This window comes from Desmodus rotundus, chromosome 7 (genome assembly GCF_022682495.2).
Source record: "Desmodus rotundus isolate HL8 chromosome 7, HLdesRot8A.1, whole genome shotgun sequence".
NCBI classification, from domain to species: domain Eukaryota; kingdom Metazoa; phylum Chordata; class Mammalia; order Chiroptera; family Phyllostomidae; genus Desmodus; species Desmodus rotundus.
Window position 1 is genome coordinate 109,082,963 of NC_071393.1, and position 16,524 is coordinate 109,099,486.

The following is a 16,524-nucleotide window of genomic DNA, read 5'->3' on the forward strand; positions in this document are numbered from 1 at the left end:
TGAGCCGGCACTCTCGCAGGAGGGGGCCCTGCCTCTCGGAGCCACACAACCACGTCTCCATCACTGCCCTGCCAGGGTTCACACAGATGCACACAGAGGATTCGCCACAGGCAAGGAGGGGCGTGAACCTCGGGACTGTGAGAACAGCTTCCCTAACCCACTTGGCCCCCAACGGTACCTGCCAAGGCCTTGATCCGGGACCTCTCAAAGAGCCTGGCTGAGCTGTTGTCATTATCCAGCTCATCGTCCGGGGCATCCCAGCGGGCATTGATCCGGCTGTACGGTGGCTGGTTGCCCACGTTTTCAATCTCCGTGGCTGATGTCATGTCAGCAGGCTCTTAGCAGCTACGCCTGCCTCAGTCTTCATGGAAGGGTCCCTGAAGGGGGGGGGGACAGCAACACAGTCAGAGGGTTAGCTCCCACCCCCTTGGACTTTTCTCAGGGGAAACTTATTTGGAGCATCCTACAGGAGTAGATCCTTGTGGGAGCCGCACACAGTGCCATCTGCCTGGCCATGCTTCCTACCCGGGGGTCTCTGGCTCCTTGGATATAAAATATTGCAGCAGCAGCAGCAGCAGCAGCAGCAGGAACAGTAACAGCGGCAGTGGCGGCGGGGACAGAGAGCTGATGCAGCAAGGGTCAGGACGGCCAGCAGGTGGAGACGTCAGTCGCAAGAAGCCAGCTTCCTCCAAACCCGCTACTGCTGCTGCGGGAGCCCAGAGAGGGCGGCTCTTCTGGGAACTTGAGGCTGGTGGGTCGAGCTGGGAAGAGCAGCCCCACCCCTTCCCTGTGGACTGGGGAAGAGGTGAAGAGGAGAGAAGCTGGAAGTTGGTTGAATCTGACTCAAACACGAATCAGTGGTACGAGAGATGAATGTGAGCTTCAAGATGCCATTGGTGCCAGCAGCCCCGGCAGCTGTGAGGGAAAGTGTACTCCTCCCAGAGGCTGCCCAAGAGCCCTCTGAGGTCTTTTCCAGCTGCAAATATTCAGAAAGCTGAGCTTTTGGTTTTGCCTTCTCTGAAGTGCGACCAGGTGCTCAGAGGAGGTCTCCTGTTGAATCCCAGGACGGAACAAGGAGCCCAGGCAAGCCTGCTGTCCCATCATAGCCATCAGCATGATGGGTGGGGGGTGGCGAGGGGATCCCATGGACAATGGAGCTGTGTGTGTTCACCTATGCAATCAACATGGTACACAGGAGCCCTGGGTCATCACTCGCCGGTCACTTACCATGTTTGCCCACTCGTTCATTCATTCATAATTAATTCAAATATGCACCAACCCCCAAAGAGATGGTAGGCACTGTGCTAGACAGTTATGAGTAAGTCAGCAAGGACCCTGTCCTCATGGAGCTTATATTCAGGCAGCAAGAGAGACAATTAAATAAGCAATTACAGTAAGTGTGGTGTGTGCCACCACTGGGAAAGAACGGGAAAGGTCTGGAACTTGTGCAGGACTGGGTGTTGGGAAGGGAAGTTCAGGCTGATTCCTAAAGAAACCTTGGAGGCATCCTGTGAAGGGGTATATGGAAAGGGGAGAGGCCCCATAAAGGGAAGAAAGAGCAGAAGCAGAGTTCCAAAAGTGAGAAAGAACACGGCAAAATTAGAAGCCGTGTCATGCAATGAGAGGGTGAGGGCCAGGGCAGGGGGGAAGTGGGGCAGGAAGCTAGAGTCACCAGGCTAGGTGCTGAATGTCTTGGGCCTTTGGAAAATGACTAGCTTTCCTTCGGCCTTAATTTCCTCACCTGTACCTGCCATTGAGTCATCTCTCCAGGGAGCCTAAGGGACTCCAAGATGAAGTCTGTAAAAGAGGACAGGGAGTCCAGAGCCTTCACATCCAAGAGAGCAAAAGGGGGTAGGGTGGGGTGAGGAGGCCATGTGGCAGACAAATGGCACATGTTCACGACTCGTGAGCCGTCAGGTAAACTACTCCCTCCACGAGTGTGTGCACTCACACACCACACACATGCACCCACTCACACTGCATGCACAGACGCACACTATAACACACACACTTGCCCGCCCAAGCAGGCACACACTTGAAGAAGAAATGAAGTGAGCTCACCAGTCCAAGTGTAACTGCAGGGCTAGAGCCCTTATTTTTTCAAACAGAATCCCTTCAGACTCCTTTTTTCCCCAGTCTGACTAATCAATCCCACCACATCCCTTTGAGGTAAGACAGGAGCCAGAATTATCCACCCTAATTGCGTAAGGGGGAAAACCAAGCCTATTACAGGATGAGGCCTCCCCAAGGTCATCTAGGAAATTACTGCTGTGCCTGGGACCCAAGGCCAAGCTGCAGCCAGTTCATCCCCCTCGACCAGGCTGATTTTAGGGAAGCAAGTGGGAAAAGAACATGGTACATGGGGACAGGGTGCATGCCCCAGCTTCTAGGACTTGGCAAAGGTGTTCGCTACTCAGGGAAAGGAAGGTATAAGGTGGAAAAGCCAGTCCTTACCACAACACGGCATGCCCCACGATGCCAGGCCTGTACCCGAGAACACCCTGGCCCCTTTGGACAACCTGTTATCATCTACAGTTGGACAGGCTGCTTCCAGGGCTGACATTCCCCACCCAATTGGCTGGGCAAAGGTAGGTGGGAAGGACTCCCCACTTCACGTGCCTTTCCCCACTTCCCCGAGGGGGAACTACAGCTGGCTCTGAGCAGGAGAGGCTGAGGGACCCAGCACCCAGAAGGGCTGAGCTGCCAGATGCAGGAGGCGCAGGAGGCGAGGTGAGATCAGATCCTGCGTGCAGGAGGTAACCGGACCCTGGCTCTCCTTGCCTTGGGCTATTTTTAAGAGTGGCTGTGAGAGGCCCAAGCCACAGGGCTGGGGGAGTGAGATTACCTTTGCCGTGGCTCCGTAAATAAGTCTGCCCCAGAAAGATGAGCCTGAGCAGGCAGCCCAGCAGCCCAGCATTCAAGACAAGATTGATGGCCCTGGGTGCAGAAGAGCAGCCTAGCAATTCATACTGCTTAAAAACGCCATGCCTCCTAACACTGCGGCTAGGGAAGGCGGAGGCCAGGCAACGGCTCTGCCCAGAACGTGAGAAAAACGTGTGTATGTCTAAATACACAAGTCCAGAGCTGCTTTTTTTTTTTTTTTTTTTTTTTAAAGAAGGGTCAGGTCCCTGAAGACAAACACCAAGGAAAGAAGATTCAGAAACTAAAGGGAGGTCCTCTTCCTCCTGTCCCCAGCCACACCCACCCCAGCAGCCTGCCCAGATGGCTCTCCATCAGTGCCAAGGGGTGGGGGTGGGGGACAGCATGCACAGCGGCAAGGGGAGAATCTCGGAGAATTTAGGTGCAAGAGGCAGAAGTGAAGAAAATAAGAAAACTATAGAAAACAAAACCAAACCCAAAAAAACAAAAACAAAAAACCTCCGACACCTGAAACCAAATTTAACCCAGTGCTTTCCCAGTGTCATCCATGTCTAGTTTCTTTACTGTCACAGGGTCTCGCTGAAGGTGTGACAATAAAGAAACCATTAGGACTGAAAGGAACAGCATATGCTGGGCAGTTATGCTGGGGCCGCTAAGCAAACGGGGAGTTGTGGAAATGACGTCTCAGTTGGTATCCGAGGGGAACGTGGAGATGAGGTGGGCTGGTCACGTGAGAGGCCGTAAGTCACCTGTGCATCCGGACTGTTGCTCCCCGAGTATGCGGGCAGCCAGTACATGGCCACCCGTAGCCCTGAAGCTGTACCCCACTCCCCTGCCATGAAACCCAGGAAAAAAAGGCACAAGTAGTAGTTCTTTGTCCAATCGCTCCCCAATTCACCCTCAAGTTCCCAAGAAATCCTTCCTATAACCTGCTAGACCCTGGTCGAACTGTACATGGGTCTTCTCTGGCCTGAGTGACTCTGTGCCCAGGAAAGCCCACCTTTCCTGTCCATCTACCTGTTTGTCTAGCAGCTGGGCAGGCCTGTCTCTGAAGGCAGAGTCCACTGGCTCACCCCCACCTGGTGAGCTCTGCCCACCTCTGACCCCAGGCTATATTTTGAGCAGGATGGGTCCCTAGGATACTTGTCCACGGCTCAGGATTGAACAGCTCATCTCATTTCACAGGGTGCTCACTCGCAGAAGGAGCGTCTGCTTGGTATGGAGATTTCACAATGTTGCTGACGAAATCCATGGCTCTGCCCTGCCCACGTGTGCCCAGGAGCCCATCCGCTTCTGGGATCAGGTGTTAGGCCTCGGAATCGCAACTTCCCATGCTATGCCCAGTTAATCCCTACGTGCTAGGGACCCAAGAAGTGTCTGCAGTGGCAGCTGCTCTCTGCCTGCAGGGTGCTGCCAGAGACCTAGCTAGAACTCACCTCCCCACAGTGCCCAGGAGAAGAGGACGGCTTCTCTTTTCTTCTCCTCCCCACCCCCTCTACTCTTCTCTGGGCCATTCAAATGTGAGAAGCAGCAAAGCCCAGTGTACTTCAAGAGTGGGAAATGGGAGAAATCCAGGGTGGTGCCGCCCCGCCTTAGCAGGGTCCCGGGTGGAGGCTGTTGCAATAGCGTGGACACCATCTTGCTTAAGCAGAGAATTTACACCCACTCTATCTTTGTTTTCTCTCTGGCTGTAAGGTCTGACCCCTCACCTGCTATCTGTTTTGTACTGCCCCCAACCTGCTTTTTAAATGTGTTTTGGTACTATGGCAACCCAGGTCAGGAGATTAAACCCTAAAGTTTCCCTGGCAACTTTTCTGCCAATGCATTTACAATGCATGTTCACAAACACCTTAGAGTCAAATATGTAAACATTCACTAAAACATCATGAGACAATAAACACATAAACAAAAAATAAATAAAACCAGCATGAGAGCCAATGAGCTACCCAGTGCAGAGTACTCTAAGTCTATCTCCAGCCTTAACCTTCTCCCCACCCCCAAGCTCTAGTCTAGCACCTCCATATTCCTACCAGACGTCTCTACCTGGAGATTACAGCTCAGGCTCAATATGGCTAAGACTAGGTACATGGCTCCCAGGATAGGAGAATAAGGGGGTTTCAAGACCATGGGGTGACAGTGAGGCCCAGGTAAGCCTACCACCTGTGGGGGACCTTTCCAGCAGATGGACATTACTACTCATGCCTGCACTAAGCCGCTTCCCCTTCCCAGAGCACCCTCTACTTTTCCGTACTCCATAACCCCCATCCCAACCTGTGGCTCCCAGCCCATCAGTGGCAGGGTGTGGCTCGGGGTTCCTCAAGTCTCAAGATTCCTATCCGTGGTCGACACCATCAAGGATTGCCATGCATTTGCAATGTCCTTGTCATTCTAGTCTGCTGCTGCTTGGTAAAGGCCTTACCCAGACCCTTCTGCTCCAGCTTCTGTCACCAGGCAGGGACTTAGGCACACATGTCACAACTTGTCCACCCTCGTCATGGAAAAATTTCTTAGAACTGGCTCCAGTTATGCTGCAGCTGCTGGAATTGGGGTGAGGGGTGGGATCATGGCCCCAACAGCTCTTATGGGGATTTGGTTGGGGAACAGGTGCAGCTCAGCTCTGATACAGGGATTGTCTCATTAGCTATATTAACAGCATCTATCAGTGCCTCACCTTCTACACAGAGGCAAATGTCCACTGGGAATGATTAAGGAGAAAGGAGAGATGATACTCTTAATATACATACATAGTTTTCAAAGACCATCTTCTATTGGGATTCTGGGGCCCAATATCTACATTCACAGAAAGCTATTACAACCCAGTAACTCTTCTTATCTCTCCCAGCTCACTTCTCTCAAGATAAACACTGGTCTCCTCTCCCAAAATAAGTAACATTCTATGGTGGCTGAATTGAAAGTCGATGCCCAATTTCTCAATTTGACCAAGTCTTAGAGCTAACTTCCCATTTACAGGAATTAAAGGAGATTGAGAGAAAAGTTACGTGACAACACGAGGAAGCAAACAAACCCAGAATGTGGGACATTCTACAGTCAACTGACTCCATGTCTTTGACAAGTCAATGGCACTAAAACACACACACACACACACACACACGACACAAAGAGTAGGGACTGCTACAGATCAAAAGAGCCTTAGTAGATGTAGTAACCGAATGCTTCATGTACCCTGTTTGGATCTTGAATAAATAACTATCAAAACACACTTCTGAGACAACCAGATAAACCTGAATTATAGACTCCATCCCGGATGATAACCTGGAATTATAATCAATTATGTTAGGTGTGATAATGGCATTGTGATTATGTGGGGAAATGAACATATTTTTTAGAGATGCTGAAGTGTGCAGGGAGTGGGGCATGCCATGTCACCTGAGATTTGCTTAAATATGCTTCAGCAAAATGGAGAGCAGATGAAGCAAGTGGGGAACCCCTAAAATAATGCTGACTTGGGGTGATCCATACACAGGGATGTTCGTAATACTATTCTCTCTACTTTTGGTATGTTTGAAACTCTGTACAGTAGAAATGTTCATATATTATTAAACTTAAAATTTACCAATTTTATAAAAGCCAGTTACATGCCCTGAATATACTGGATCATAGAGGAAAAGTCAACTCCAATGCTCGGTGTAGTCTGGCCTCTGCCTCCCTCTCCAAGCTCATCTCCCACACTCACTGTAAGCAGCCTGCAAGCCTCCTTTCAGTTCTTCCAACCTGCCATTTTTTCCCTAGGCTCTTGGGAAGAGCTCAGGCTCTTGCATATGCTGTGCCCCCAGCCTGGGACATCTCCTGAAGCATCTTTGCATGCCTGGCTCCTTCTCACTCCTCAGGTCTCCTCTCAGGTATCACTCCCTTGTAGAAGTCTTCCCAAGCACTCTATCTAAGTTCTTTGTCATCTTCAGTCAGGGCACCCTGCTCGACCCCTTCATAGCACTCATCTGTCAGTTTACGTACATACAGCTTGGTCCAGGCACTGCTGGTGATGCCCATCTGCTGGAAAGGTCACCTGCAGGTGGAAAGCTGGGCCTCTCCTCGCCTAGACCATAGGTTCTGAGCAGGCAGGAGCCGTGTCAGTCTTAATTCATTTTTGTTTCCCAGTGTTTACCACTGTGCTTGGGACATACAGGTGCTCAGTAAATATTCTCCTCCTCCCAGGGACCTAAGCTCAAACAGTGGATTCTCTTTAAACCCCTCTGTCCCTCCATGCGTTACCCATTCAGTTATCCTACTCATGTGTAGTGAGCACTTTTTAATATTTATTCATCACCAAGGCCAGTCATTACGCCTCTGTAAAGTGTCTTCCATTCATCATTCCTTTATGTTCTAAAGCTCCCACTTCACTTCAGGCTCTTCCATTTCCCGCCTGGACTTGTGGAATGGTCCACCGCTGTTCATGCTCAGCCTCTTCAATCCATCCCGTGCAGCCTTCTCATAACAGCACACTTCTGCTCCGTAAGCTTTCAGCAACCCTGTCACATACAGTCTAATCCAAAGCTACAGCGTTTGGTGCTGAGCCCATACTCTCTCTTATGCTCACTCTACTCCAGCCAGGAGAGTCCACATGTCCCCCACCCTGACTGTTGTGCCATGTGCCTCTACAATTTTATTTGTGTCACATCCCATAAACTGAAATTCAGGCATCTCTCCTCTTTCCTTGCAACTTAGAACAAATATAATTTGCAAACATTTAGAAATATAACATACCACATTTTCCTAGAATCTGAGTGAGGGTGACTTTCCCTTCCTATCCAGCCTCATGGATCCCCCACTGCCTCTGTCCTAGTGAAGGGGGACATCAGATGGGCTCAGGGGAAGCAGGTGATGACCTGTGCGCTCACTCCCCCTCCTCACTCCCAGCCCCTCCCCCAGCCTCATTGCCATTGCTGGGTGAGGCCAGATCCTCCCCATCCTTCCCTCTGTCCATCCTTCCAATCCTGGGAGGAAAATGAGTCTTCGGCTTTTCTCCTTTCCATCTTCACTTTCACATGCTCAAGTCTTTCCCTTAAATAAAACTCCTCCTTGCCACCCATCCTTTCTTTCCTCGCTTTCAGAGCTAAAATTCTTGACAAAGTTTCCAAGGATATGAACAGGTGATTTACAAAAGAAGAAGGAATACTCAAGGCCATTGGTCACCCAAGAAACTCATATTAAAACAAGAAGGAGACACCAGAGGCAAACATCATCAGACTGGATAATGCGAGGTGCAGATGGTGACGTGAAAGTGGGCATGTGGACTGGCCCAGCCATTCTGGAGGGCAGTCTGCCTGTTCTCAGGCAGGTTACATGCCTGCAACTCTGTCCCTGGGCACAAGGACCAAAGAAATTGTCACTCAGGTCTAAAAGGAGACTGATGCAAGGATGCTCAGTGCAGCACTGACTGAGGTGGTAGGAAGGAGGCGATAACCTGTGTGCCCACCGCTGGGGGATGGACAGTAACATGTGAATGTACGCATGGAGGGCACAAGGCAGGCCTGGAGGATCTTAAGAACATACTACTGGATTAAATAAGAAACAGAGGGAGATCTTTAATACAGCACTGACTTAATTTAAAAATACATGCATATAAAATATATGTATATAAAACAATATATATTATAAGAACATATAAAACAAAAGTAGAAACATGAAAATGGCTGCCTCTAGGTGGAGCAAGGGGCATAGAAAGGAAAATAGAAATGAAAGGAAACCAATCACCCAACCAATTAATCAGTCAGGAGGGAGGTCTTGCCTAGAAAATGATGACAAGTGAGAGGTACAATAGCCTCTGCCGCGAAGGTAAAAACAGACACAGCATATTCATGTACACTCATGAGAGCCTCCTCGTCCCACACCTAACTCACTCCCCATCACTTCATGAAACTATTCTCTCCAAAAAGTACTGATACTTCCCTCCCCTGCTGCTTAAAACAGTAGACACTTGTTTTGTCCACTCAGGTCTTGTCTTGACTTCCCAGAAGCATTAAGCTCTGTTGGCCATTCCAGAATTTCCTGAAATCACTTCCTTTGTCTTCCAGGACATACTCCTTGTTCTCTCTGTGCACTCTGGCCCTTTCTCCTTGGCTTGCCCTCTGGGCTACATTTCCTCTACTTGTCCCTTGGATGGTGACGTTGTCCAAAGTTCTATCCTGGGCCCTCTCCACTTCTTCCCATCAACACACTCTTCTTAGGCTGTCCACTTCATTCCAATGACTTGAATGACCATCTCATGATACTGGCTTCCAAATCTATCTCCTCAACTCCCATCTATCACATCCAACTGCCTTCTGGACACCCACCTGGAAGAACCACAGGCCCACCATACTCCATACAACACCTGATTGAATCTATCACCATTCCTGTCCTAGTTCTCCCTGTCTTGTTCCCTACCCACCAATATCCCAATGGCCCAAACCAAAACCTGGGGTCATGCTTACCCCTCTCCTTCTCTCCTAGTATCTCACTAACTCAGACCCCCTCAGTGTCTCTCAAATCTCTGCTCTCCATCTCCACTGCTCCCTTACTTCTGGCCACCATCACTTCAAGTCTAGTGATTTCCTGCTGATTTCTTTGTATCCATATTTGGTTTTTTGCCTAGCACCCCAACCCCTGCTCTGTTCTGTAGCCAGAAAGATCATCTTAGAATACAACTATGATAATGTCACTGCCATAATTTAATAGCTCTTCTCTATCTCAGAAGAAAGTTTAAAACCCTAATAAATCACAAAGCTCTTCACGATCTATCCCCTACCTGAACACTTTCCACCCAATGCTCCCTCTCCTCCACAAAGAACTCTCTTCAGACCCTTGGCTCCCTCTGGTCATGGTCTTTGCACATTCTGTCTCCTAAACCCAGAAAACCCTCCCTCTTTTTCAGAATAATTTCTTGTCCTTCGGAACTCATCTTAGCCTTTGCTCCTTCAAGGAGCCTCCCCATCTCCACCACCATCCCTTGGAGCGGTGGGCTTGCTTCCTTTAGGTTTCCATCACACTTAGTGCTCATTTTCATCAAAGCCCTTAACCACATTGTAGGATAATAATCTACTTCTCTGTCTTTTCCGATTGACTGTAAGCTACTTAAAGCCAGGGACATCTTTAATCATTCTTTTTGTCCTAATCACCTAGCATAATGCCACATACATGAAATGAGGCTACGAAATGTTGAACAAATGGATGAGAACTGAGAAATGCACAGCACTGCTCCTTAAGAGGATAACAGTGGCTCCTTCAGAGGACCCACGTGTGAAGGCCACTTTCACACGTCAAGGTGGCCGGGGGCTAGAAATGCGACATGCAGCAGTAGTGCTGTGGATTCAGGCTGCGCTGATGCCTTGACGTTGCCACTGTTGCTTCTGCTGCTTCAACTACCTGTCCCTGCCATCTCTTTTTCTTTGGCTAGAACTGTGGTGACAGCAGGGATGAGCAGTGGCCACAGGGTCCAAGCTCCCATAATGTCTACAAATCTTGAAACCACTCAGGGCAGCTCTGACTCAACCCATGCCTTATTTCCTCACCCGAAACATTGAGGAAAGCAGCAGCCTCCCACCCAGAACTATTCTAGACAGGGAAGCCCCAGCCCGCTTAGCTGAGAAGTCTTTGTCTATTTTATTTCTTGTGGCACAGAAGTGTCACTCATAGAACGATTTCTATACATCTCTGCCACACAAATGAAAAGGAAAAGAGCTATCTTAAAAGTCGAACCTATGCATAATAAATGTTATGGGTGCTAATTTAGTTATTCATCATGTTAGAGGTTAAACATAATTAGATTCAAATTAATCTTTTAAAAGTTGCTCAGGCCCACAAGGACACCTGAGGGAACAGGTGCTGGCTGGAGGATTTTCCCATGCCTGGCCAGAGCACAAGCCTGACACGGCGGGGCTGTCCTGGAGACGCACAGGGAGTTGCCTGCAAGGGGCAGCTCCAGTCTTATAGCGAAGGCCTGGAAGAGCCAGTTTCTGCTGCACCCAACTTTCCAGGCCTGCAGAGAGAACACCTGCCAGTCACTAGAATCTATTTAGCCACTTTGCCCTGGGCTCTGCCGAAGGGGACACACCGGCTGCTGGCTCATGCAGTCAGTCTGCTGCTCACAGTCCTCAGGGAAAATACTTGGCTCTTTACAGGACTGGGTAGCAGAGTTGGGAATTTACTAAGACCTTTACGTATATTGTCCCATTTAATATACACCCATACACACAAGCTATTAGATATTATTGATGTTATTACTGCCATTATTATCATTCCTGTTCTATTGACACAGATGACCTGGATTGAAATCCTAACTCCTGTACTTAGTAGCTATGTGTTCTACTATAAGTCACTTAAATCCTCTGTACCCCAGTTTCCCCATATGAAAATGAGGGAAACACCTATGCTTCTGTGGCTGAGATTGCTTGGGCCTGCCCTCCTACAATGTGTGTTGAATTCTGCTCCTTCTACACACCACCTGGAGGCGTCTTCCGGTCACCCTTGCAGTTTAGTTAGGGCTGTGTGACTAAATGAGCAGAAGTGATGGGCACCACTTCAAGGTTTTAGCCATGGGAATATTCCCCATCATTCTCTGATTCTTTCCCCTAAATTCCTAGAATATAGATTATGGGGCCAAGATGGAAGGAACCTCATTTCCTGGGTAGCTGAGGGGGAGCAAAGCCTCTCCCTCAATTTATACCCATTTACTCATCAATGATGTGAGCAAGAAATAAAATTTTGTTTTATAGTTCTTTATTAGAGACATTAGGGTACCCTAATTAATATATCCACCACTTACCACATAAAGTTGTTGTAAAGATTAAATAAAGTCATATGAAAATGATGTATAATATGTAGAGTACCATATAGCCCTGAGATATTGTTATTTACAAACAATATACATTATCTCTTAGTATCAGGTTTGTGGATGTGCTTAATATGCATAGTCTCCACCCTGGCTGGTGTGGCTCGGTTGGTTGGAGCATTGTCTTATACACCAAAAGTCTGCATGTTTGATTCCCAGTCAGGACACATACTTAGGTTGTGGTTCCATCCCTTGTCCAAGCACCTATGATTCCCCAGTCTGGTCATGTGCAGGAGGCAATCAATTGATGTTTCTCTCTCTCTCTCTCTCTCTCTTCCCCCTCCCTCCCTCCCTCTCTCTCTTTGCACACTCTCATAGTAAAGAAAAAAATGTACAGGGGGTGGAGTCTATTGCCCCTTCTGTAACTCTCCCTTTCACCCCTGTATCAGGCGCCCATGCTCCCCCAACCTCCCTTTATGCCAGGTTTCTCCACTGAGTTGAATGATTCAAGAGGCACTCCTTCAGCCCTACCCTGCAATCCCTCCTTTAAATGAACTTGACTTTGATAATCTGATTCCTTATCATTGTAAGCCCCTTAAAAGGAAGGATGCTATTTTTCACCTTGGAGGTCCTTGCATATGGTAGGTGCTCAATTAGTACATAATAACTGTGTAGGACAAATATGAGTATTTAGCTTTCCAAGGGGCCAGAGTATCCCTCCCAGGGAACACATGTTAATAAGGTATTTATGGAAATATAATACCTTATTCAAAGGAAAGATATAAAAGAATTAGTTTAGGAGCCAAACCAGGCCAGTGGGTGAGAAGTGGTTGGTCAGGTGTGTTGACTCAGGATGTCAGCACGTAGGCTACTCAGCACGTTCAAATCATGCAAGGGAGGCAACTGTCTATTGCACCTACAGGGAAAGCCAGCTGTGCCTAGAGAGTCCCTGAAAAGCACAGACTTCATTCAACGTAGAACTTGTGCTAGGAGGCTGACCCTGGGCAGGGGAGAAGGAGCTGTCCAAGGTTAAAGAACGTGGTGACAAGGATGTCAGAATGAAACCCATAGTTCCTGCCTTCTAGAGTTATACTTAGACCTCTTAGCCTCGCTGCAGGCCTGGGCATCCCCAAGGGCTTTGATGAGTTTGCCAACCCCTATTCCAGCCTCTTGTATTTGACTACAGAATCAAGACAAGCATTCACAAGTAGTTGGCATTATTTATTCATTAATTCAACAAATTTAATTAAACAATAGCACCCCAAAACCCATGAAATGCTTATGTATAAATAGAATAAAATACATGCAAGATCTATAGGCTGAAAACTACAAAACACTGATTGAAAGAAATTAAAGATCCTATAAACAGAGAGACAAACCATGCCCAAGGATTGGGAAATTCAATATTATTAAGATATCATTTTTTACCAAACTGATCTACAAATTCAATGCAATGCTAATAAAAGTCCCAACAAGATTTTCAAATATAAATCCATGAGCTGTCTCTAAAATTTGTATGGAAAAACAAATAAGAGTAAAAAAACTTTTGAAAAGAATAAAACCGAGGACTTACATAACCTGATTTCAAGACTTACCATAAAGCTACAGTTACCAAGATAGCATAGCATGGCAAACGGATAGACACAAATCAAAGGAACTGAATAAAGCCCATAAATAAGACTGATACACACACAGGAACAGACTGACATGCACATTCAAATGATTTTCGACAAAGCTGCAAAAACAAACGGTGCTGAACAACTGGACATCATATAAAAAAGAAAATGTACCTTGATGCATCTGCAAACCATATACAGAAACTAACTCAAAATAAATTGTAGACCTAATGTAAAACCTAAAACTATAAAACTTCTAGAAAAAAAATAAAATAGGAGAAAAGTCTTAGTGATGTTAAGCAAAATATTTTAGATAGTATTCCAAAAGTACGATCCATAACAGATCAGACAGCCTCAAAAAATCTGATAAATTTTACCACCAAAATTAAAAATGTCTGCCCTTCAAAAGACATCATTAAGAGAATGAAAATATGCAGACAGAAATAAAATATTTGCAATACATGTATCTGATAAAGGACATGTATCTTGAATATATAAAAACTCTCAAAACTCATTGATCAGAAAACTTCCATTTAAAATGAGCAAAAGATTTATACAGATGTTTCATTTAAAAAAGATGAGTTACAAGAAACAAAATCAGTATTCAGAAATCTGTTGTATTTCTATATACACCATACACACAAATTAACCCAAAATGTGTTAAAGACATAAATGTAAGACATAAATGTAATAAACTTCCAGAAGAGAAATTTTTTAAAAAATCTTGTTTACAATTGCATTAAAGAGAAAAAATACCTAGGAATAAACTTAACCAAGGAGGTTGAAAGACCTATACATTGAAAAGTTTAAGATATTGATGAAAAAAAACTGAAGACAATACAAATAAATAGGAAGATATTTCATGCTCATGCAATGAAAGAATATTGTTAACATGTCCATACTCCCCCAAACAATCTACAGATTCATTGTAATCCCTATCAAAATTCCAATCGCATTTGTTTTACAGAATAGAGCAAACAATCCTAAAATTTATGTGGAACCACAAAGACTCTGAATAGCCAAAGCAATTCAGAGAAAAAAGAACAAAGCTAGAGGCATAACACTCCCTGATTTCAAACTATACTAAAAAGATATACTAATCAAAACAATCTGCTATTGGCATAAAAACAGACATATGGATCAATGCAACAGAATAGAGATCCCAGGAATAAACTCAAGCATATAAGGTCAACTAATTTACAACAAAGGAGCCAAGAATTTACCATGGGGAAAGGACGGTCTCTTCACTAAGTGGTATTGGACAGCTATATGCAAAACAATGAAACCGGACCACTATCTTACACCATACACACAAATTAACCCCAAATGTGTTAAAGACATAAATGTAAGATCTGAAACCGTAAAGCTCCTAGGGGGAAACATAGATGGCAAACTCTTTAACATCAACCTTGATGATAATTTGTGGTGATAATTTTGTGGATTTGACACCAAAAGCAAAACACACAAGTGGGACTACATCAAACTAAAATGCTTCTGCACAGCAAAGCAAACCATCAATGCAATGAAAAGGCATCCTACTGAATGGGAAAGTATTTGCGAATTACATATCTGATAAGAGGTTGTTATCCAAAATACAGTAAACAATCACAAAACTCAACAGCAAAACACCCAAATAATATTTAAAAATGGGCAGAGGACCTGAATACAAATTTTTCCGAAAAAGATATATAGATGGCCAACAGGTACATGAAAAGGTGCTCAACGTTATTAATTGCCTGGGACATGCAAATGGAAATCACAATGATATATCCCCTCATACCTGTTAGAATGACTATTATAAAAAAGACAAGAATTAAGTGCTGGATGTGGAGAAAAGGGAACCCTAGTGCACTATTGGTGGGAATGTAAATTGGTGAAGCCACTATGGGAAACAACATGGAGTTTCCTCAAAATTTAAAAACAGAGCTACCATGGGATCCAACAATTCCACCTCTGGGTATTCACCCAAAGAAAACACTAACTCGAAAACATATATGCTCTCTCATGCTCACTGCAGCCTTATTTACAAAAGCCAAGATTTGGACGCTACCTAAGTGTCCATCAATTAATAAATAGATAAGGAAAATGTGAGAGAGATATCTACACAGATAGAGATACACAGTGTAACCTTATTCAACCATAAAAAAGAATGAAATCTTGCCATATGCAACAATATGGGTGGACTTTGAAGGTATTGGGATAGTTGAAATAAGTCGGAGAAAGACAAATACTGTATTACCTCACTTATATGTGGGATCTAAAATACAACAAAGCAAAAAACAAGCTCATGGATACAGAGAACAGATTGGTGGTTGTCAGAGGCAGAAAGAGGAGGGGCAAAATGGACGAAGGGACAAAATAAGTAAGTCATGGGCATGTACTGTACAGCACAGTGACTGCATTTAATACTGTACTGCATATTTGAAAGTTCCTTAGAGAGTAAATCTTCAAAGTCCCCATCACAAGAAAAAAAATCTGTGACTACGTATGGTGATGAATGTTAACTAGCCTTATTGTGGTGATCATTTGGCAATATATTGAATTATTATGTTGTACACTTGAAAGTATGTGGAAAGCCCATTGTTATAAATTGCTCTCATGATAATGATGTAGAATAGCCCTGGCTGGTGTGGCTCAGTGGATTGAGTGCCAGCTGCAGGTTCGATTCCCACTCAGGGCACATGCCTGGGTTGCAGGCCAGGTCCCTGGTAGGGGGAATGTGAGAGGCAACCACACATTGATGTTTCTCTCCCTCTCTTTCTCCCTCCCTTCCCCTCTCTCTAAAAATAAACAAATAAAATCTCTTAAAAAGTAAAGATGTAAAATAATTATTACAGCTTATTTTAAAATAATGAGAGGGTTTTCTCAACAAAAGTACTATGCTGTTGTACACATAAATATAGGCCCTGGCTGATGTGGCTCAGTGGATTGAGTGCCGGCCTGTGAACCCAAAGGTTGCTGGCTCAACTCCCAATCAGGACACATGCCTGAGTTATGGGCCAGGTCCCCAGCTGGGGACATGCAACGATCGTGTTTCTCTCGCACATAAATGTTTCTTTCCCTCTCTTTCTCCCTCCCTTTCCCTGTCTCTAAAAACAAATAACTAAAATCTTTAAAAAATAAAAATAAATATGGTATAGACAGGGATTCTGCCCTCAGGTTGCCTAAGACATAGACATAAATATGATACAACAAGATAGAATTATGTAAGTGTCGCAGGAGAGGCATAAAGAAAACCTCATGGGATTTCAGAGGCAAGGG

At 45.6% G+C, this 16,524-nt stretch overlaps 1 protein-coding gene across 2 annotated transcripts in view; it reads right to left on the reverse strand.

Annotated features, from left to right (window-relative positions):
- The window catches only part of SPTB (spectrin beta, erythrocytic), a 114,833-nt gene that overhangs the window by 62,300 nt on the left and 36,009 nt on the right, over positions 1-16,524 (reverse strand). For both annotated transcript variants that reach the window (XM_053927630.2, XM_071222008.1), the window contains exon 2: positions 179-377. In XM_053927630.2, the coding sequence (XP_053783605.1) occupies positions 179-326 (148 nt within the window). In that variant the 5' untranslated portion in view covers positions 327-377. The remainder of the gene's footprint in view (positions 1-178; positions 378-16,524) is intronic.